This window comes from Camarhynchus parvulus, chromosome 1 (genome assembly GCF_901933205.1).
Source record: "Camarhynchus parvulus chromosome 1, STF_HiC, whole genome shotgun sequence".
NCBI lineage: Eukaryota > Metazoa > Chordata > Aves > Passeriformes > Thraupidae > Camarhynchus > Camarhynchus parvulus.
In genome coordinates, this window is record NC_044571.1 from 16,218,284 (window position 1) to 16,240,933 (window position 22,650).

A 22,650-nucleotide genomic window follows, 5' to 3' on the forward strand; every position below is an offset into this window, starting at 1 on the left:
TCTGATTTCTTTATCTATGTCCTTCAGAAAAACTTGCAACAACTTTACTGTTTGTTCAGATGCCACGAGCAAATGCTTGCATTACCAATCTTACTTATTTGTTTTAAATCAGGTGTGGTATAACAGAGTCATAAACAGCAGGCTTGTCTCATCCATTTATCACATGAATCCATAAGCCAAATGAGGAGCTCATCTGTGTCCTTGGACTCCCAGACTGGGGCTCCAGCCCCAGGGGCAGGCTCAGGTGACAAAGGTGCTGCTGCCAGGTGCTCTCCAGACTGCAGGAATTTACAGGCTCACAGGACAGACAGCTGGGGCTGGAAGGCACTTCTGCTGATTTTGAATGTCGCCATTTGTAGGGATATCCTGAACAGCCTTCAAGGCATTCAAAATCCACCAGGATGAGATCTGGAGCAACGTGCTGGAGCTGATTCTGCTTTGAGCAGTTGTGAAGAGGCACACCTGAATCCTAAGGAGTCACTACAAAGCATGCATTTTACATTCTTCAAGAACTTGCAGTCTACTAATTTATGGTGTACATACTACCCTGAAAAGAACACTTGAAAGCAAGTGAACCCACTCAGTATTTTCTACCAACTATTGGGATGATGATAGTGGTTAGCATCAGAACTTCCATTTTTCCAAGCATATTTTTCATATTCATTCACTATTTTCTCCAACCAAGAAAGTAAATATGCATCTCCAAAGAATGTGCACAATAATGTAATGAAAAGGATCTGGAATAAAAAACAGCTTTAAACACTATAAATGTAGCTATTCTAGCTTTTCATTATAAACTAGTATTATTTTAGCAATTTTAAAAATAATCTGTGTTTCACTTCATTCTGTTGTAGCACAAATCCATATAATTTTAAAATTTGACAGTATTGTTTAATCCAAACCATGGATGCAAAACAGAAACCAAATTCAGTACATGTCTATAAAATTCTTCCAATGCAGAAATGTCAGTAATAGTAATTTCAGTTTCAAACCTCAGTCTTCTCCAAGTTCTATTTGTTTGCAGGTTTTGGGTTTTTTTTTTGGTCTGTTAACACTGGAAATTGTGAAAAGGAAAGCTATTTATAAACAGCATAATACTGCATTGACAGATACCAGCATTATTTAATTACTTTTTATAGCATAATCTTGACACTTGTAATACAAGTGATAACAAAGTAGAAAATGCAGCAAGGCAAACTGTACTTGCTTCATGGCTTCCTTTAAGATATCACTGACTCCACAGACTCAGAGGTCAACAAGACATTTATAATTACATTGTATTTCCTAAATTTTTTTTTGTTATTATAATGCAATGCTCCTTTCCTGGGCACCTTGTAAACCAAGAGTAGGTAGAACTTATTAGAAAATAGTTACTTTGGTTGATTGGTTATTAAAAAATATATCATTGCCAAAGTCCTCAGTGTCAGAGTCAAAACAGTATCCTAAGACTCAGAGTCAAAATAGTTCCAGCATGATTGGCTGAAATTCTGAAGTTTATCACATCTCAAGCTTTAGTTTTGAAATCTTTATTTCTGCAGTGGATACAATTTAGTTTTTATCTGGTACTTTCACATTTAAAATTTTTGGGGCTTGTCTTTTTTCTCATCAACAATCTAACAGGCATTTTCTTTAAACTATAAAACAAGACCTACTGTGAACCAAAGGCAAACTTACCAAGCAGGTTCCTGAGGCTGAAACTCTTCAGATGAAATTCAGTTTCAGATTAAGATATCCATATTCAGATCCCTGTATGTGAGTTGTGTGCTCAAACTTCTAAGAGCTCTACATTGATCAGTCACTCCAGTCACGATTCAGTAGCCTAAACATAGGCATCTAGAAGCATTTAAGATTGCTGAGGTATCTACACCCCTCAGATGGGAATGTCAGAGAGGCCTTTTAGAGCTGCCTCCCTTGAAATCTCCACCTGTCAGTTTTTTGAATACTCTCTATTCAAGGTCTGTACTTTCTAACATATTCTCCTCAATGTACTCATGATCTTGAGCTCCACTATTATGCAAACACTGTAGCCAATTATTCTAATAATCTGGTTGGCCTTTCCATGCATCAAGAAATTTCCCTGATGCCCTCCAGAAATCTCTGGGACTGCTTACATCCCACCACACTGCCTGTCCAGGAAATGCCAGGGAAGTTAAAATAACCCCTGAAAACAAGGGTCTGAGTTCCCCCCCTGAAAAACAAGTGCAGAAACATCATCGGCTGCGTAAAAAAGGCTTTGCCCATTTTTTCACTTTGATCAGGTGGTCTACAGCAAAGACCCAAAATAATGCCACAGTTTCTAGTCTCACCTCTAACTCTGAACCACAGGGTCTCAACCACAGTATCATCCAGCTGCTATGACCCACTTTTCCCTTAAGAGTGGGTCATCACACCATCCCAGAAAATACCACCATACATCTGAGACACTCTTTCTCACAAAGGGAAACTTCATTCCCCTTTCTCTCGAGCTCATCTTTTCTGAAATATCTGTACTCTCCATCCATCCATCCATCCATCCATCCATCCATCCATCCATCCATCCATCCATCCATCCATCCATCCATCCATCCATCCATCCATCCATCATAAAGTACCACTATTAATTCTATGTTAACAATTTTTATATACCAACTAAATTTTTGTTTTAGTGTGCAAGCTACAACAGGATTTCTCAAACTTGGATAACTCAGCTTAGCACTATCTTAGAAAAAAATTGGCTCTCAGTGCTGAAAGAAAAACACCTAAACATAGCAGCAGCTACTGTCATTTCCTTGCTGCACAAGGAGACACAAGGTTTGCCCTAACTTTAACACCTCTCAAGTGCAAATGGCAGCAACAACTCGTCTGTATTCTGCAGTGGGCCTTAAAGAACCAGAGGTGGCAATTGCCTATTCAGATACCAAGCAGCCATTCCAGATCTGTTCTGGAGGAAAAGCAAGAGCCAAGGTGGAGGTTATTTTTGGTTTTAACACGTTAATTAGTTAGTAATGGTAAGCACTCCACTTAGGCTTGGGGGAAAAACCTAAGCTACATTGATCTTCCTGTCCAGAATTCAACTTTCATGTTTATTGCCTCAAATTAAAAATAAAATAAAATATAAAGTTTTAAACTGAAAACTTTTTCTCCTCACATTTTGGGCACACAAATTAGTGTACCACTGTAACCCTGTCTTCTTCATGCAATTTGGTATGTAAAAGGTGTTACCTAATGTAACCATCACTGTTGGTATTTTGATATCAGCTCATTGTTAGGTCTGGCTATGGAACATTTAATAGGTGCCTGCATTAACCCTAGGAATCTGTCATTCCCTTTCACTTATTCCAGATCTTTAATGAGAATATTTTTTGTGTTGTTCTCCAGGGAATGATAAATTTGAACAGGAAATGCCACTTGTATTTTCAAGCTTCAGTTCACATTAGACAACAGCATTACAGAAAGAAAACAATACCCTCCTCTGCCTGTAATGATTTTGTGGCATTTACAAGACATCTTTTTGCTCTCTAGGTCTCTTCCATCAAGAAATATTTTTGTTGACATTACGCTCATACCAAAGCAAATTAAATTTTAGAAGTTTTTTCCAATCTGTATATTGATGGGTAATTAAGTGGAGACCCTAATTTCTTCTCAAAGTTTCTACATTCAGGTTTGCACAGAAAAAAAAAGACTTTTCTTGTCTGGGATTATATAGACAGTGCACTCTCTGGAAAATAAGAGAGAAATTCTTGCCTTCTAAGAAAACTGCAGTTTTTCTCTGTGAAGCATCTAAAAGTGCATTCCTTTTAGAGATTTTCTCTTCTTCATAGAATAGCATTAAGATTAAAATTTATTCTAAAGTGCTAAAAGAAAGACAGCAGGCAAAATTCATAACTCAAACACCCCCTGATCACTGCTGCAGAGGTCAGAGGAACAGGAGGGCTGCCTCTACACAAGACGCATGATAATTTAGCTAACTTGAGAAGCCATCCATACATGTGGAAATAAAGGAATCTGCAGGAAGATTTCTGCTACTACTAACAGATGAAGAAGAAATGGCAGCTAAGTTTTCATAAAAATAGCATTTTCTGCAGATGAAATTTCAACTTAGGAGCTAAATCAAGAAAGAGAGTTTGTGGACTTATTTCAGACAGTTTCTTCAGCATCTGAAAAGTTGTGGCCAGATCAGTGTATCTTCCCTTATATTTCAATAAGGAGAAAAAGAGTCTAAACATCACAGAAATTCTGGGAAGACTAAAAAAAGCTCTTCTAAGAAAAACTGCCCCTACGAGTAAGACCAACATGCTGCCCTTTTACATCTTACACACAACACGTACTTCTGATCCAGGAGAAAAAAAAAAGGATAACCACACAAAATTTAAGTTCACTGTGAAAGTTTGCCCAAGACGACAAACAAATACTTCTTGGAAAAAGGGGAAGGAAAAGTGACCTGATCTCACCAAGTTTATTATCACAAACACTGGAAACACTATGTGGGGAGAAAGGATAAAAAAGTGCAGAGGGAACAGCTAAGGGCCAGGGAATACATGGGCTAAAGAAACTGGGAAAAGAAGGCAGAAAAATGCAGCCTGAGAACAGATTGGAAAAGAGAACTGGGGTAAGGCACCTCGACTGAGAAGTTAGTGCTAAAACCAGCATAACAAATAAATGAATCTGTGAACATTAAAATTTTAGTGGAACCCGATTTAACTGAAAGCAGAGGAACAGTGAGAATTCAGAAATAGCTGCAAACCCACTAAAAGCACAGATGAGTCTCATTCCACAGTGTTCTGGTATGCATGGGGGATGAAGGCAACAGGTTACTAGCTATGCCATCTCAAATACTAGAAGCTGACAGCTGTGTGACAACTGCGTGGGTATCCATATGGTGTTCCATGATGAATTTTGTATTTGAGAAGTCTAGAAAATTATGGGGAAAAAAAAAGTACGTTTATCATAGTATATATAAGCAAGGCAGCATTTGAGGGGAAAAGGCAGCATTCTTTCATTAGAAATACTGGTGTATGCAAAAGAAACTGAAGCCCTTCTCCAGGCCTAAAATAGAAACAGCAACCTCCAAGGCTAAATTAAACTGAGAACAATTATATTCTGTGTTTTAAAAGACTCAATGAATCTACATAAAAGGCCAGATATTTCATAAGGTAGAGCCCATCTCATTTAGCTTTAGCCAGCTAAGAGTTAGATATTCCACGTGAATTGTCATGGCTTTCCCCACAGTCAGTAAAAGCAGGGGAGGGAGAGAAGATCTGGCCAGAAGGTTACTGGTTTTAATAATTTCCAGATGGTAAGAGCTGCTTTTTGGATTTTGGACTCTCTCAACTTATATAAACGAGGGAGATTGGTTATGCAAGACCTAAGCACTGAAACAGTGGGTGAGATTAATTCCACCCAAGTAACTTAACTTTGCAGCCCTTCTGTCTGTATATTTTATTTTTGCATGCACAAACTTACATGCATGCATGTGTTTTTAAGGTAGATTTCCAAATCTTATCAAGACTAGTAACCTCAGGGATATTACTTTCTCTGGATCATTATTCTTTGAGTTGCATTGCTACATTAAGATCATCACAGTTCATTGGATTGTACTTGTAATTAACATGCTAGAAACACAAAGTATTCCAAACTGTGCTACTGAAGTAAGAACATCTCCATTGCCAACGTAACTGCAGCGTCAATTCTCACATCCCACAAAGCAATCTGGCATTAACTAGCAGCAAGACCAGAATTTCTGAAGCTCATCCTTCTTCTTTCACCTGCATATTAGAGAATAAAGTAAATGTTCACTGGTGAGGATCTTCATGAAGCTATAAATATCCCTGCTATGAGCTTTGCATTTCCTTTTCTGGTATAATTAAAGGTACTACCTGAGATCAATAAAACTTTAAATAACTTGCAAATAAGGCCCCATTACAAGCTTCCAGAAGAATGCTTTAGATCAGATCCTTGAGCAAGAGCTCAAATATTTAACTTGAGAGGTTTTCATAAGAAAATTCTGAATTTAGAATGCATGTTGTATATTGACCTCCTAGAGCCCCACTTCTCTCAGTTCTAAGGCATTATAAATATTCATTTAAAAAGAGGTGAAAGAAAAAGTGAACAAATGGAAAAGCTTTATGATTCTTTGTGGAGTAAAGGTTTTGAACCTTTTACTTAGCAAAATTTCTCATTAATGTTCAGTAACAGGACTCCTACTTCAGATTCGATTTAAGATTACTCCAAAAATCCAAAAGCTAAACCTGCGCAAGTAAACTTGGAGCTTCATTGCAGCACTCGGTCTAAACTAGATGCAGATATGGAAAACAAAGCTTCCCCAGAGGAAGGGTGCCTTCTGTCCTCTGTAAACTGATATAGTAGCAAGCCTTCTGGTGGTACAGAGAGTAAACAATAGTTCTAACAGCAGTTTGTTGACTAGCATTTGTGCTTGAATGTGCTAAATCTGACTTGGTTTCATCATAACATGATTCTGGGTGTGATTTCTTTTTTTTTTTTTAAATCCACAATATTGCAGTATAAGATTATATAGCAATGGCTCTGGATATGTAGCAATAAATAAAAAAGTTAGCAAATGAGAAAATTTGTTACTTTAAATGCAGTTGAAATCTTCATAGAAAAGAAAAAAAGAATTAGTCTCATCACACAGGTTTCATTCAGGTAGTACTGTTTGAATAGTAAATTATCATCACCTCTTCAAAAAATGAAGAGGTGGCCTTGAAGAACATTAATTGTTAACCTATCCCAGTCTAAAAATCAAGATAAAAACCTCAAACAAATCCATAGATAAGAGATCCTATACCTAATTATTCCTTTACTTTTGTCTTTCCACATATTTGTTCTTTGCAAGAATAAACTATGCCCTCATAATTTGATTCCTAGCCAGATTTGTTCAGGAAGGGCATGTTCTCCCACTGAAAAATTCTAGGTCTTATTGTTTACTGTAGATACAGAGCTATAAAAATAAACAGAGCTTTCATTTCCATTTTTCTTTTAGTAGCTCCGAAGTGCTAAAAGATGGTCTTTGTTCACACAAACATATTCAGGAAAAAACACAAGACACTTTAACAATAAGGATGAATTTTCAGAAAGTTCTTGAAACACAGTCTTCCGATGAAGAGACAGGTGAAAGCTGAGAAAATATAATCACAAGACTTGGGCTGTGAAATTTTTATTCATATTTCCGTTAAAGCCTTGTACATGCCTGTTCTATACTTTGATAAAAGAAGAGATTTATTGCCATTCATATTTTATACTGAGACACAAGTGTTCAGTTCTCCTTACATCCATAAAAATGAAAAGTGCAACAGTGTGCTAACCAGTACATACAAATACCTTTGCAGAAGCTACAGAAGGAACAGGCTAGTAGCATTTTCTGAAACTGACCAGAAGAGACCACTATGCTGTAACTCATTAATTAAACAAATATGCATATGTGTGTGTGTATGCACACCTGGGCACAGCTCTGTACGTGTGCACACGTGTAATTGGAAGGATGCTGGTAAAGGAAGAGCTCATCTACAACAATACATATTAAACATTATCCATTTCAATGAGAACCCTACTAAATAGAACCAAGAACACTATAGACAGGCTGATCATCCTTGATCTGCTTCTCTGATCCTGCCATCATCTAGACATCTACTCTGCATTCTCTTTTATGTTTTCTGAGGAATATGGATGAAGGGAGCACTATACCCCAGAATTTCTGAGGAGAAATGCCATTCCGTCACTTTTTATTTTTTTTAAACCTGCTAGAGCCCATGGGATGGACATTCTTTGACCTAGGTTTAGCCTTTCTAAAAGACAATGGGGAAGCTTCTACTGATTCTCTTTTACTCCCCAAATAATTCCTTAGCACTGCAACAACATTTATAGCAGTGGAAGCAGGAAGGACTTACAAAATTAGAACAGGTTCAGAGCCCAGGGTGCAAGTCCATCAGATAGTATCTTGTATGTTTCTTAACACCATTCGTCACTAGCTGATGCTTTGAGGGAGAAAAAATGGTAGGCACCACTTGGATGAGTTTTTCACACAAACAGTCACAGAAAACTTGATCCTGTAGAAGCAGCAGCTAGTCAGCTCTGCTCTGCAGATGGCATTGCCTGCAACATATTTCTGTGCATAAACATGGCATTACTCTATCTCTGTTGGAAATGTTAATTGATTTCAAGAAGATAGCTTGCCTCCTGGTCAAGATGCATACTGTCAAAAGAAGAGGTAGGTGGAACCAGTAAAGTTTTTTAAGTCCTACAGAATTTCATCTTTCCACATCTCAGTGCATTATCACACTTAAAAATATCACCTATCACTGTCATACCTCAAAACCACGTTTCTTTAAAAGCCCATCTATAACCTAAAGGAAAATCAATAATGATGATAATCCTGTTCAGCCAAAGTTAAGTCTAAGAAAACTGTTTTGCAAACAATTTTCAGCACACTGGAATCTGTGGTAATCTTCTGTTCTTAGAACTGTATGAAAAATATACTTCATAATATGCAATTGGGAAGGAGTTCTCAGTGTTGCAAGGATTCTTTCTTGACTGAAAGATTAGGAGAGCTGTTTAATAAGGCAGCACACTTCTATGCCAAAAACTGAACAAAGAACAACCACCCTTTCAGAGACATAGGTATCTTGTTTCTGCTGCAGGAGTGTGTAATAGATCAAGGTATGAATAGGATACTGGAGGAAGAACTGAGTGCATGCACAAGCATGCACGAGCATGAGAAGGAACTGCACAGGGTTTCAAGAAAAAACACTGTTGATAATCAAGAATATTGTTCATGGCATGGTGCTTCAAAAGTAAAATTGAGTAAAACATTATGCCAAGCCCAGAAGGTTGCAGCACAGCTGATTCACAAGCAGACCACGCATCCCCCAACAGGAGGATGGCCACAAGGTTGCAGCTTATGACATATGAGCCCATCTTCTGTTGGCCCATCAAGGATTATGAACATACTTGTCAAACTCCAAACAAGGAAAAGCAGAAAACAGACCCATGGAAGTTGAAGAAAGCAAGACTGAAGCTAAGGAATATCCCATAAAAACAGGCAACATCCAAACATTACACATACACAAAAGATGTAAGAACTAGTTTGTCATCAATACCCAGAGAAACTTCAGAGATGAAGTGGGGACATGAGAGCTCCTTACCCTTGTCCTCCATCCTGCATGCTGGAGATACTGCCCAAATCAGACACCTCTCTCTAGCACACACACGTCCCTTTATACTTCCAAGTGTGTGGGTACAAGGGTACAAGAGAATGAAACCATGAAGAAATGGGCATCCATGAGTACAATCAGTTCACTTCAAGACCTGCAAATATTCCCTTTATGCAAGACTGACACTGAACTTCATTATACTGATCTTTGTACACCCAGTACTGTACAGAAATTAGTCTTGAGGAAGAAACAGAAGATGCCTTATCAAAGCTTTTAAGGTGCAAGCAACTATAAATTGGAGAGCAATGCTGGTGGTATCTGTTTCCAAAAAAGAGTTACCTGTTCTGTTCAGAAACAAATCCTCTCTTTGCTACATGTCTGAAAAAGTGAAAATAAAATTGCATAAAATGTGTGATTTCTCATAATGAGCAAAGTAAAGCCATTATGTTCTACGGTGTTAGGGCTTAAAAGGGACTTGTATAAAGATTGATCTAATTTAGCAATTTAAACAAAAATGAATCAGGGATAGCAAAAATGCAAATAGTCTATAAAGCCAGACAGTGTTTTCGTTTTTATCTTAAATAAGAAAATCATAAATAGATATACTTTAGAAAACGAGAAACTAGCATGCAATTGGACTATTCTTGAAAAAAAGCAAGCAGCAGACTCATCGAGCTTCATTGTCCAGGTGCAGGTGCAGCTACACACAGCAAAAAGAAGTGTTTTGAAGAGTTTCAGAATTGTAATATGTGTATAAGGCATAGAGCTCATAAAGAATGACTCCAGTTCTCTGCAAACATTTAACAACTGCTGTTGGTGCAAAAAAGAGCAGAAAGCAGTCTTAGCAAAAGTGGTCCCTATTCAAGAGCTCAGCCTGCCTTCCCACTGTATCCAAAATCTCTTTATCACCACACTCTGATGTCAGGTTTGTCTAGTCCCTTACTTAGGCTTTTAGCTATGATCAAACCACACATTAAAAGTACAATTATTAGGTCCTCTGCACAAGAACTTACAAGTTTGTACAAATTTTAACAGCTGTAATGGTATAAAAGGAAACCACTTTCCTTTTTCCCCATTTATTGTTATCCAGGCTTTGAATGAGAAGTAAATACCACTATACTTCAAAAGAAGTTAAAAAATCCAAGAATTTTTATTCAAAAATAATAAAAAGGGGTTTTTTTTATTTTAGGAGGGTATTCCATGAGTTAGGAATTACGCAGAAGTGAGTAATCAAGGAAATATAAATTGCTTGAACCAGGACATTCAGAGGGACATCTTACTATTTAAAAACACACTGTAATCTTTACTGATGAAAAAACGGAGTGCCAAGAAGAGCCTACAGTTTTCAGAAAAAAAAAGGAGATTATAGGAAAGTTTTCACTGTTATTGTGAATGTTTTACATACACTCTCAAAGCTCATTTTGCAAGACTCCTGAGTTTTAAATAAAAGGACTTTAAATTCACAAAAAAATTTAGGAAAATAAGGTAATGTGAATGGCATATTCAAGACACTTTAGTGTATTTAAATTTTAGATCAACTTGGTTAATATAAATAATTTTTAAAGACAGACAGATGATCCAGACCCATTTTTACTATGGTACATTTAATAATATACATGAATGATCTTCTGAAACACTGAGTTATGCTCTCAGCGGCCTTTGTTTAAATACAGTGTGTCCAGAAATCAATTATTAACCTAGTGCTCTTAGAGCTGCTCATGTGTCCTAAAAAAGTTTAAAAACTCTTCAAGAATCCCTCAGAGGAAAACAATTAGCCTAAAATTTAGAAATACCATTTTGTTTGCATCAATTATGCTACACAGTAATTTGCAATTTGATGACAAGACCAGATTGTAATCCAATATTCAACCAAGTTCATACTATTACAGATGTAGTCCTATAATTAGCCATATGCTGTTCCCTCTCCCATATAATAATGTGCATTAACCGTAAATTCCCTCGCTTGCACCACTACTTTCCTAATGATCCAAAAGTCTACATCAGGTCTCTAAAACTCATCTGTTTAAATTTCTTCTGCTATTGCTTCTAAGAAATATTGTAGTCATGTTCTTAAACTTTAATTATCAGCATAAGATTTTAAACTTTTTGCAAGAAAAAATTATTTGTACATATAGCCTTGCTTGGGGTGCTCATCACATCCACACTTAAAAATAAGATTTCACTTACAAGGACCTTAAAATGAGATACAGCTCTACAAGCTGTTTGCAATTAAGAGCCATTAAGGGCAGCCACAGAACACACTGCTGCAGGTCTGAATATGATTCCTGTATTATTACAAGTGTAATGATATATAATCCCTCTGCAGATGGATTTTGCAGCAACTACTAGGGGGCTTGTTTATTGACTGGCAATCTTCCAAGCAAAGTTCTTAGTTGTGGCATAAGCAGTAACCTTTCACTCAGCAACACCAGCAGCCACAGCAATAACTCATATAAAAGATTATATAAAATAGTATCAGAAATACATATAATTTGTTTAAGAAACAAAAGAAAAAGGGCAAAAGATGTTTGGTTTATCCAGAGATCTTAGCATGACCAACTGGAAGAAACTGTCTGATTAAAAGAAATACTGATCTGAGATACTGTGACTGCAACAAATTGCTTGTCTTTGACTTAATTTAAATTGAAAACCATCAGTAATACATTTTACATATTCTTCCAAAGCAAGATGAATCACTCTTGTTATTTTTAACTCAGGCTTCTATGCTTCTTTCACCTACCTCCATTACTAAAGTACAAGGGTGATTCCCTGTTTGTCTCCCTCACCCTTCTTGTTTTGAAGATCTTCAACATCAGGTGCCTCTGCACCCCAGCTTTGTACTGCATGAAAAGTTATAATGGACAAGCCAACCTAAGCCATCGTAATTTGTGGTACTGAGAGCAAACACTGTACTGCTTTAAACTGAACACATCTGAAAAAAAAAAAATTTAGTATCCCCTTCCACAGAAGTTAATTTCTCCCCTCTGAAAGCTCTGTCTCTTATCTTTGCCCTGCACCTTCCATTTCTAAATATTAGCCATGCGGAGCAAAGGAGGGATGGAATGAGAATTTTTATTACTGAATACCATCCATATCTGAGCAGGGTTCATAACATGACAAGCACAAAGGAGGAAGTATGGGAAAGGAGTATCCTACAAGGGAACTTTCAAACACCAGTCTGGATTGTTAGAAAGGACTCAAAGGGAAACAACACAGCACAACTGTAGACATCAAAGCAGCATCATTCTATCGATATGGCTACAAAGTGACTGATGTTATTAACAAAAAACATTAACTTTCACAAAATCATTGAATATCCTTAGCTGGAAATGACCCACAAGGATCCTGGAATCCAACTCCTGGCCATGCACAGGACACGCCAGGAATCACACCACGTTCCTGAGAGTATTGTCCAAATACCTGTGGAACTCTGTCAGGCTCAGTGCTGTGACCACCTCCCTGGAGAGCCTGTTCCAGAGCCCAGCCAGCCTCTGGGTGAAGAACCTTTTCCTGATATGCAACCTAAACCTCCCTTACCATTCCCTCTGGGAACTTAATGCACTTAAAAATGCATTCAGGCCCACTTTGTTGAACTCTGGCCAGGTCCTCTTATAGAAATCACTGTATGTGATTGATAAGGATAGCAAGGGTTTATATAAGATCAAATTAAATAAAACCCTGAAACAGAGCATATCTTAGCAACATATAGCAGAAGCAACAGACAGAAAACAATAAAAGAAATGAAAGGAAGATCTGGAACTACCTTACTTCATCCCCTCATCCTACATAGCCTTACAAGTGTGAATCCAAATGTTTACTTCAGTTAATCCCAGGACTCAGACTTTGGGAAAATTAGGATAACATCAAAGATCTTTTTTTTTTTTCAGTAGTGTAGGTAAGTCATTTTAGAATCTGATAGTTTCCTCAAAATTAGTGCTTCAATGGTTTTTATTAAGAAATGTATTATGAAAAAACTATTTAAAAATAATTGAAGAACAAGAGAGACTTGGGAATAAGATTTTGAGGAAAAGAAATAAAAGGCAGCAGTATTGTGATATAGAGAATGTTATAGCCCACCTTGGGAGAGAGAGAGAAAACTGAATTAATAGTGGTCTGCTCGAGCTGTGGGAACTCAGCAAGTTCAGTTTCTATGCTCCATTCTGCAAAACTATCTGATCTTTGCAGCACTAACAGTACACACATGAAACTTCCACTTCCTTGAATGTAAATCAGCACTTTATTGACATCAATCATATTAAAAACCACATTGATATAATGCCATCTGATTGTCTGTTTTCCCCTGCCACAGGGGACTGAGAGGACTATGGAAGAGGTTCAGGTGAAAACAAATGTCACAATGCAGCAATGAAAAATGAAAGCTCTACAAACTGCCAATAGCAGATTCACATCTTCAGGCAATGCCTGAAGTGAATCAGCACTAATCAGGTTTGCCTCTCACCGCTGCACTCAAGGAAATGCCATGGAAGTAGAGTTTGGAAGTCCACAAAACAAATATTCTGTATCTAACATTTCACACCAGAATTCTGTAAGGAATTCAAAAGGTAATTCACTGCCTCATAGTGAAGTTGAAGCAAGTGGTTATTAAACAGTTACTATGACTCTCAGCACTATCACTTGCCTAATAGCTCTATTTTCCTCAAGTAATACTTAGGACAGATCTCAACTCTGACTACTGCAAGCATTTAATATTGGCAAACTATTTATCCAGAAGGTCCAAGAAGTCTCATATTCATTGTATGTGTTTCACACAAGTTTTGGCACAAAAAACTAACAGTGATATGATGCTTTAGCCCAAGGAACAACAGCATTAATGGAATAATCTTCCATAGGTAAGCTGCCATTACCGAAAGAAAACAGTATGCTGCACAGAGATTTTACCCTGGCAACAATTAAAACCAAAAATCTTGCCAAAAAGTCAAACCAAATTTCATTAATTAATTGAGAAAATTAGCATATTGCTTTTAATTACATACAAAAAAAAAGAAAAAAAAACCAAAAAATTTGAGGATGAGGGAAAAAACACGGGCAGCAATCTGGTCTCATTTTGAGAACTCAGATTTTTCATTTACTCATCATTTAATTTCTCAATCAACCAAACAGGAACTACTGTCAAATCAGTCACATCCAAAGTAAGACAAAAAAGAGCTGTACCCATTTCAGTACAAAAGATTATACCATAAAAGTTAAACTGCAATGACTGTATTCTTCAGTCCAAGTATTTGACTTAACACAGGCTGGGGAGCTGAGGAACCTTGAGAGCCAAATCTAAAGAAAGTACATGAAAAAATACAACACACTGAAAAAACCTGCAACTTTTACAAACAAGTACACTTATCTTTTAACACTAAAGGGGAACTCAGCAACATAAAAATGGTTAGCAGATTTGAAGTGTGAAGGTATTAATAACATCAGCAGACACAAGAGCTGGAAAAGGGATTCTAACATCCACCAGGGAAATTCAGAACTCTGCTTTTATGACAATATTAGAGAAAACCCAAATGTTCTCATTTGCTCTATTTAAGCAGCATGACCAGATTCCTGGTGCCTGTACATAAAATTTCTGAGAAAAGACCAGGAGAAACTAGGAATGAGTGCACAGTTCTAGAAACATGCATTATCTGAACTACCTGTCATCCTAGATGATGGAACCACTCTTTAGGGGTACAGAAAACATAGTGGAATAGCTTGTGTGATAAGAGCTCTGCCACAACAGACACAGCTCATCTTCTGTTAAATATCCTACAAAGGCAAGGACATCCTTGCAGAGGAGAAGGGGGCTTGAATGCATGTACATTTGCTTTCAAATAGCTGAGATAAAAGTCAAAAGTTCTTGCTCAAGAGTTGGAAGACAGAACAACACAGGTTACATTAGGGGCAACACCTGCTTCAAAGCACCTTGTGAGGAGAGCAAAATAGAGAAAGCCTTTTTAAGGGAAGCCTTACAATAAAGTCCAGTTTTCACAGAGGACTTGGAGCACTCCAACATTTGCTGCTAGGGTAATACAGCATGATGGAGACAATCAGACTTTTGGAAAACAGAGAAGGCAACTGCTTGACACTGATCAATGAACCAACAGGAACATGAAGGCTGATGATAACTTCAGAGGCAAGTGTGTGTGCAGCCTGACAGAAGACCACTGTACAAGGAGGAATTAGTGATGCACATCAGAGCTCACCTGAGCTGGCCCAGACTCAGCTGCCTGGACTGCAGGACAAACTCAGCCAGGTCACTGTAGCAGAGGAGCCTCACTCAGCATCTGAGCTACATAACCTGCGTGGCCTTGCCTTTATCCAGGGATGTAGCAAGAAGTTCTCCTGAGAACATCTTTCTGTTTGACAACAGAATTGCTTAGGAGTTTTCTTTTAAAAGAATTCTGCAATAGCTTGAATAATGAAAATAGTGAAGAAACCCTTCTTACAGACTGGTCTTCACAGTATGCTGCACTCTGATCAGAGGCCATTTTGATGCTGCACAACTGAAGATTCCCAGAATCTGAAGGGATATAAGATGACCTGCTTCATTTTTACTTTATTAGAGTGAAGTTAATACTCACTGAAGAAGCAGTACTTTAAATTACAATTTACAGAGCCTGTGTTCCTTTCTTATAGGTATTACAGCAGACCAGCATCTCCACCATGACAGTGGAATTTAAGATTTTGAAATAATTGAGAGGGGGAATAGAAATACAATCCTGGACTTTCAAAAGAACAGATTTCACCTTGTTCTAGGATCTGCTTGGAGACAGCCCTGAAGAGCAAGGGAGTCTATGAGAGGTGGTTGTTCTACAAGAATTACCTCCTCTAAGCACAGTGATGGCCATGGGAAAATTTTCTCAAGTTGGCCAGCATTGGTAAAAGGGGAATTCCTGACTCTGCTCAAACACAAACAAATAGTGTGACGTGTGAAGAAGTGGGTTACCTGTAGAAACATTAAAAAACCAAAAAGTTTTCAAAGGAAAACTAAGAAAACCATGGCCCTGGCTAGTCCATAGGGATTCTAATAATAAAAGACATGAAAAAGACTGAGATACTCAAAAGAAATGTAATGATTCTGCTACATATGCATATTCACTATACTTTCTAATGAGTAAAATGTACCTTTCTTTAAGGGGTCAGCAAATATTTCTTTCATGTATTCTGAGGCAGACAAACAACTTACCAGAACACAATGCAAAAGTATTACAGAAGTCTCAAACAAGACAAAATTAAATATTAGGCTAAGAAGACATTGCCTGGAAGTATTAAACCTATTCCAGAGGTTATTCTTCATTATTCTTCAATGCACTGACGTGCCAAATAATTCTAACTAACATTTCTTTTTGTTTCTTTTTAATATGGGAACTGAGTTGTGTTTATCTCAAAGAAAAAGGTGTAAAAATGCCTCATGCTATTAACAACCACCAAAACCAGACATATTCCTGAAATAAAAGACAAAAAACCCCTTCTCATTAGGCAGGAGATCCTGGACTTATAAGAACAACAGGCACCAAACTTCCAAATCATTAAACTGTATACCCTCAGGCTCCAGACCTTTGGTAACACACAGCACACTGCAAGAGAAGGAGAAGTCAAGGAGAGTTCATCCATTTCAACTATGCTTTTAGAGAAACTGCATCACCACACACCTTCCTGCACACCTGGCTATCCTAAAAAACCACCATCAATTTATACACACAAATATATGGATACAGGCATAGAATCATAGAATGTCCTGAGAAGAATCACCAAAGTCCAACTCCTGGCCCTGCACATGACACCCCAAGAATCAGAGCATTTGCCTGAGAGCCTTGTCCAAATGCCTCTCATGGTCTGAATGCCTGCTCATAGAACCCATCTTCCTCTCCAGCCTGGCTGTGTGGTGAGCTCTGCCTCATCCTAAGGAACAACCCCTGTTCCAGCATCATCATCTTCTCCACTCACCTCAGGCATCTAAGGATGTATTTACCTCATTTCTATAAACTCTACTTGCAGCTGCAATTGCCAGCGCTCCTCCTACAAACACAGTTTATTATCTCACAGTGCAACATTTCCTTTTCACACTGGTTTTTGGCTAATTTTTTTTCTTTAGGCTTCCTTCTCCGTGTGCCCATCTTTGGAGACCTATGGCTTTGCCACAGCATCTTCCTATCTTATTACTGCCCAACAACTCTGCATGAAGCAGGAAGACCACTTTGTAAAGTAAAAGGGATATTGGTTTTATTTAAAGGGCAAACATTTGACAAGTCTTAAACATTAGCAAAGATTCTTTTCCTCAGCCATGATCTCTGACACTACTGAACTGTTCAAGTGGCTGCTGTTTTCAGAAAACAACCAAAATACAAACAAGCCAAGACAGCCTTTTTAAATAGTTTGTAACTATCAAATGTATTTCCAGTATTTTCAAACACAATGCACTTCAGTGTATTTCCTTAGGAAACATCCTCTGACTAAATGAAAAAATAGGAAGAAGCTTTTCAGAGCACCATCTCTGCTTTTTTCAACATTATTTGCATTAGCTTAGCATCAGAAAAAAAACCCTCAGACAAACAAGTAATCTTTATGCACAAACCACAATTAGCAATGAAGGATTTTGGATAAAAACAGTCTGTATAATAATGTAAACACAGTCATCCTAGAGGACCTAGTTTAGCTTTTCTGGTAATGTTCCTTTACCAAAGGAAAAACACATATAATAATGACAAGGTATTTGTTCCTTATGCCATTCTCTCCTACTTAAATCTATATACATATGCCAGTGAAATGCACTGAGGTAAAAAGCTATATATTTACTGAAGCACTAGTGGATTATATGTTGGAAAATTGCTGCAATTAAGGGCTGGCTCCTCATTTCACACAAAATTTACCCTCTCAACAATACAGTGGAGATATATTGACTTAAAATAGCTGAGAATTTGATCCTGGCATATTACCACTATTTATAAACATTAATATAAATACCTCTATATTCAAAAGTATGCTCACTAAAAAATTAAAAAAAAAAATTAAAAAAAAGCAAAAACAACAACCGAAATAAAACCCAAAACCCACACAAAAAAACAAACAAAAAACCCCCAAAACCCCCAAAAACCACCAAAACCCCCAAAAAAGCAACAAAAAACCCCAAACCATACATCTTTGCATTTCCAGGTAAATCTGTTAAGACTCTATGAAAGTTTATTTCATCTTTGTATTCCTATACAAGTAGGAAAGGCCAACATTTAACTTTTAGACAGTTACTCTTTTTTTGGTAAAATAGCTTCTAAACTCATGTGCTCTGAGAAGCTTGGTGCAGTTTATTTTAAGTGAGAATCATAAATTAGTTACATGAAAACAGCAACATGCCTCACCTTTTCTTTAGATCTCCAAAAACTGGAAACCCTAGGTCTTAGTAACCCACCTGCTAGAAGCTTAAAGCAATACCACTTTGTTTTAAACCTTTAGCACAGCTGTTTCCATTAAGACAAAGCTGCAGAAAAAAATGGTGTGACCACCAAAAAATTTAGATGCTCACAAGGAAGGCAGCAGTCTTACACAGGCTGTTGGAACATTTTCCTCTCCTAAAGGAAAGACTTTCCTTTCTAGATATCTGGTGTGCTGCAAGGTATTCTCATAGGAACCTGGGCAACAGATTACCCTGCCAATATACCACACTTTTAGAGTACTCAACTCTTCTGCATGACTGTGAATAGACATGCACAGCTTAAATATCACTCAGCAATGCAGGAAATCTGAGAAACTTACTGAGTCTGGGTGAGGTTACTTTCCACAAAGAATAGAGATGCCTAGTACAAACTGCATCATCACTACCCAGGTATTCTCTAACTACTCACCCTGAACTTTCATACCATAAATATCTAAAAAGACCCAATTTACCTAAGTCACTCTACTGACTGCTATACAGCCCCAAGCCCAACAAGGCTTCAGCTAGAGAGATCTTAAGTTCCAACTTATTTTTCCTTTTTTAAGTCAGTACAACAGTGTAAGACACACCAGATAGAACCACACACTGTGCAAAAGCCCTTCGTGCGTACACGCTAAAAGCCACCCTGGGAACATAAACCCTCTGCACAGTCCTAACTTTTTCCAGAAAAAAGGTATGAAGTACATAAAAAGACTTGTATATATTCTTGGATCACTACAATTCTGTGATTCAGAAATGTTTTGCTTCAGAGAAGTTATTTTGTTAAATGACTACACTGCAGCTTCAAAGACAGCAAAGTAGTTTGTTTGTGTCAAATCTGTGTCGATGAGCAGCAAGTTCAGATACATCCAACTTACATACTAGTTAAAATAGTGTAGACAGGTTGTCAGACTTAATTTTTGTATCAAACAGTGGTTTTTCTTTCCTTCTTAACTTCTTCCCTTTCCAAATTAAAATCAACAACCAAAAAAGTCACTGCTTTCTCATTGCTACTTGATCATCCTACAGATGTCAAAATCCCTTGTGGACTCCCCTTTCTCTCCCCTGCCCCTTCCAAGACAGCCAACTGCTTCTACAGCAGCATCTGGCAAATAGTTTGGCATTCTAAGACTGTTTGAGCAAAACTATGATCCAAAATATTTTTGGTCTCTTTTCTTAAAAACTCTCTAAGTTGAAATGAATTAAATATTAGTAATATTTCAGACAAATATTAAACACAAAAAATTGAGATCTGGTACTAGATATAGCCATTTCCCCTGAAACTTCCAGTTAAGATTGCTTTAAGTAACTTAGTGCAAGAAAAAGTCCACTACAGATGCCATGTCTCATACATATTAACATGTTAGCTCTCATCAAAAGTCACTGCTTCACTCAAACACCAACATTTCCCTCTGACTTAAAAGGAATTCACTTACCTTGTGTCTGCATTTAAGTACAACGCCATAGGCTCCTGAAACAGAGAAGATGAGAGATAAGCCATCTCAAAGCAGAAAAAAATTAAAAGTGGCAAGATAAAATAGTGTTCAGCAACTTCCTAACTACAGAAGTAACATTGTTCCCAGTATTATTATTCAGAACTTACATATATAGGTTCTAAATCTCTGTACACTGAAACAATTCCATAAAAATTGCTCAAAATTAAACGGATTTTAAAACATTGAAATTATTTTTTTTAAAAATACACTTGCATGTAAGTTTGATAACTTGCATCTCTCTAGTACCACTAATGAGAAATCAACACATTAAACTTTTAAAAGGAAAAAAAACCAAAACCACAAAAAACCCCAAGCCTCCACAAAACTGTTCTATTTCTCTTCCCTTCCTTTCAGCTTCCAAACTCCTTCATCCATCTGACAAGGAAATAAGCAGAAGCTCTAGATAATAAACACATACAGGAAAAATTTTGCAGTTGGTATTATCATCTAACTCAAATCTACAAAATTCTAATTAATCTTTTATTAAGATACTACTTACCTTCACCTACAACCCCAAGGATCTCAAATTTATTCATCACATTACCAATGTTAGGAATCTTCATCAAGACAAATTCCTCTTACGGTGAGAGCCACAAATCATGGCACAAATGGGACCCTCTGAAGATTTTGCAAAAGGCAGTTGTGAAAAAGCTCTTGGGGAAAAAAACTTCCACTTTGATCAATCAGACTTCTCTCACCCTCTTTTAATTTCTAGGCAATCAATAGCTTCCTGGGGAAAGAACAGAAAATAACATCATTAGTACTTTGATTTATTTCAGTAAGAGAAAGCAATGGTACACAGACATTACACCAATATAGTCTAACAATTTTAACAGACAATTAATTTACTTCTACATTTGATGATCAGGAGAGCTTTGCAGCAGTTATAATGGACAGAACCCACTGACACCATACATCTCAAACAACAGCTGGTCTTGTAATCCCATACACAGGATGTCTATTACAATAATAACTAACTGGCATAAAGTAATTTTCTACAGAACCAAGGCAAACAAAAATGTTGTCAAGAACTACCTCAGTAAGCAAAAATAAACTTGTAATTATTTATGGTCTGCTTGGTGTATGTTGATATCTAGGTATAGAAACAAATTTTGTTTAGTTATTTTCTCATTTGTCCACTGTAATGATAAAAAGGAAACGGCAGAAAGAACACTCTACAGGAGAAAATAGCTTTCTACTACTATTTTCTATGATTATTAAGAAAAGAAATGAAAGGAAATTTGCTAGACTAACTAGGAATGGGATTTTAAAATTATTTCCATTATCAGCTTATTTAAGAAATAATTCAGAAAAGATAATGTCTTCAAAGGGTTTTTTCCATGTTCCCCAAACACTGAAGTAGTTTTTCAAATTAAGCAACTATACATAGGGTAAAGAATGAAGTTTTTTGGCTGTTTTCAGCTTACCACTTCTCTGCTGTCCTATTAGAAGTTTGATTTTACTAATTCACACTGCATTTGTTCCCTTAATATTAAAGGCACATATCCCACATTCAAAAACGGGGAAAGAAAAACACTCAGTTGGTTTCACCATGAACTGGAAATACACCATCTTCACAATTCAGTGACTCAAGGACAGAACTACTCATGAAGAACAGGATGGCAGGATGGAAGTGAATACATTTAATTAAGTTATGTGTAATGGGTGAGTGTGACCCAATAATGCTGGGTTCAGCTCACACAAATGGGATGTCACTGTAAGCCAGGGGTGCTGGCCAAAAGCCCAGTTTTGACATGGTCATACACAACAAAAGGACAGCCCAAGGGTGGAGGGGAATCACAATGACATTTGCTTCAGCAAGACACAGGCAGATCATGTGGGGAGGGGTTGTTAGTTTAGAAGCAACTCCACAGTTAATCAACCACAGTGATTTGAAAATAAAGCAGTGAGTTCCAAATTAAAGGGATAGTTAGGTTTTTCTGGTTTGCTTTTGTTTTTTAAAAAAAGCTGCCCAGTCCTTTATTAATTATTTCAGTGGTTTAATTTACTGTTTTAATTAATCAGTTTTTTCTTCACTGGTGAATTGTACAAAATACTCTTTCCTTTCCCTTCCATATGTTCTCCTCCTATTTCATTTGGCATCTCCTCACAAAAGCCTTTTTGCTGTTTGTCCAGACTTTCTGGTTCACTAACGAACTTAAAAAAATGAGGTCCTGGAAAAACAGGAGCATCTGCTCAGCTGCACCCATCAACGTGAGAACAGAGCCCACACTGAGCTGCTTCAGCTTTCTACTGAAACAGGCTGGTGCCAGGCACAGGGTGCAGCTGACTGTCCCCACGCTGCAGCTGAGTGACAGAAATACTGCTACAGAGACCTTGAAACAACCACTGATGCCACTATAATGTAAGTGAGACACAACAAAACTGGTCAGCCAAGCTCAGAACAGCAAAATTACTTGCCAGAAAGAAAGGAAAAGTCAGAAAACATGTATTGTTTTCTATCAGCACTATTCAGTAACATCACCAAATCTGGTACTCCAACATTATTCACTGACAAGTCCTACCAGAAATTAGTTTGTGATAAATTGATTACTTATCTGCTAATATTATCACTGTACACTTTCATTCTGCCTAATAGTGTGCACAA

General features: G+C 37.3%; 1 protein-coding gene across 1 annotated transcript in view; it reads right to left on the reverse strand.

The window, feature by feature from the left end:
• CDKL5 (cyclin dependent kinase like 5) overlaps positions 1–22,650 on the reverse strand; it is a 124,301-nt gene that overhangs the window by 55,161 nt on the left and 46,490 nt on the right. Inside the window, exons 2-3 of the mRNA XM_030957525.1 lie at positions 20,542–20,772; positions 19,983–20,017 (exon numbers count right to left, since the gene is read on the reverse strand). Of these exons, the coding sequence (XP_030813385.1) occupies positions 19,983–20,017; positions 20,542–20,605 (99 nt within the window). The 5' untranslated portion in view covers positions 20,606–20,772. The remainder of the gene's footprint in view (positions 1–19,982; positions 20,018–20,541; positions 20,773–22,650) is intronic.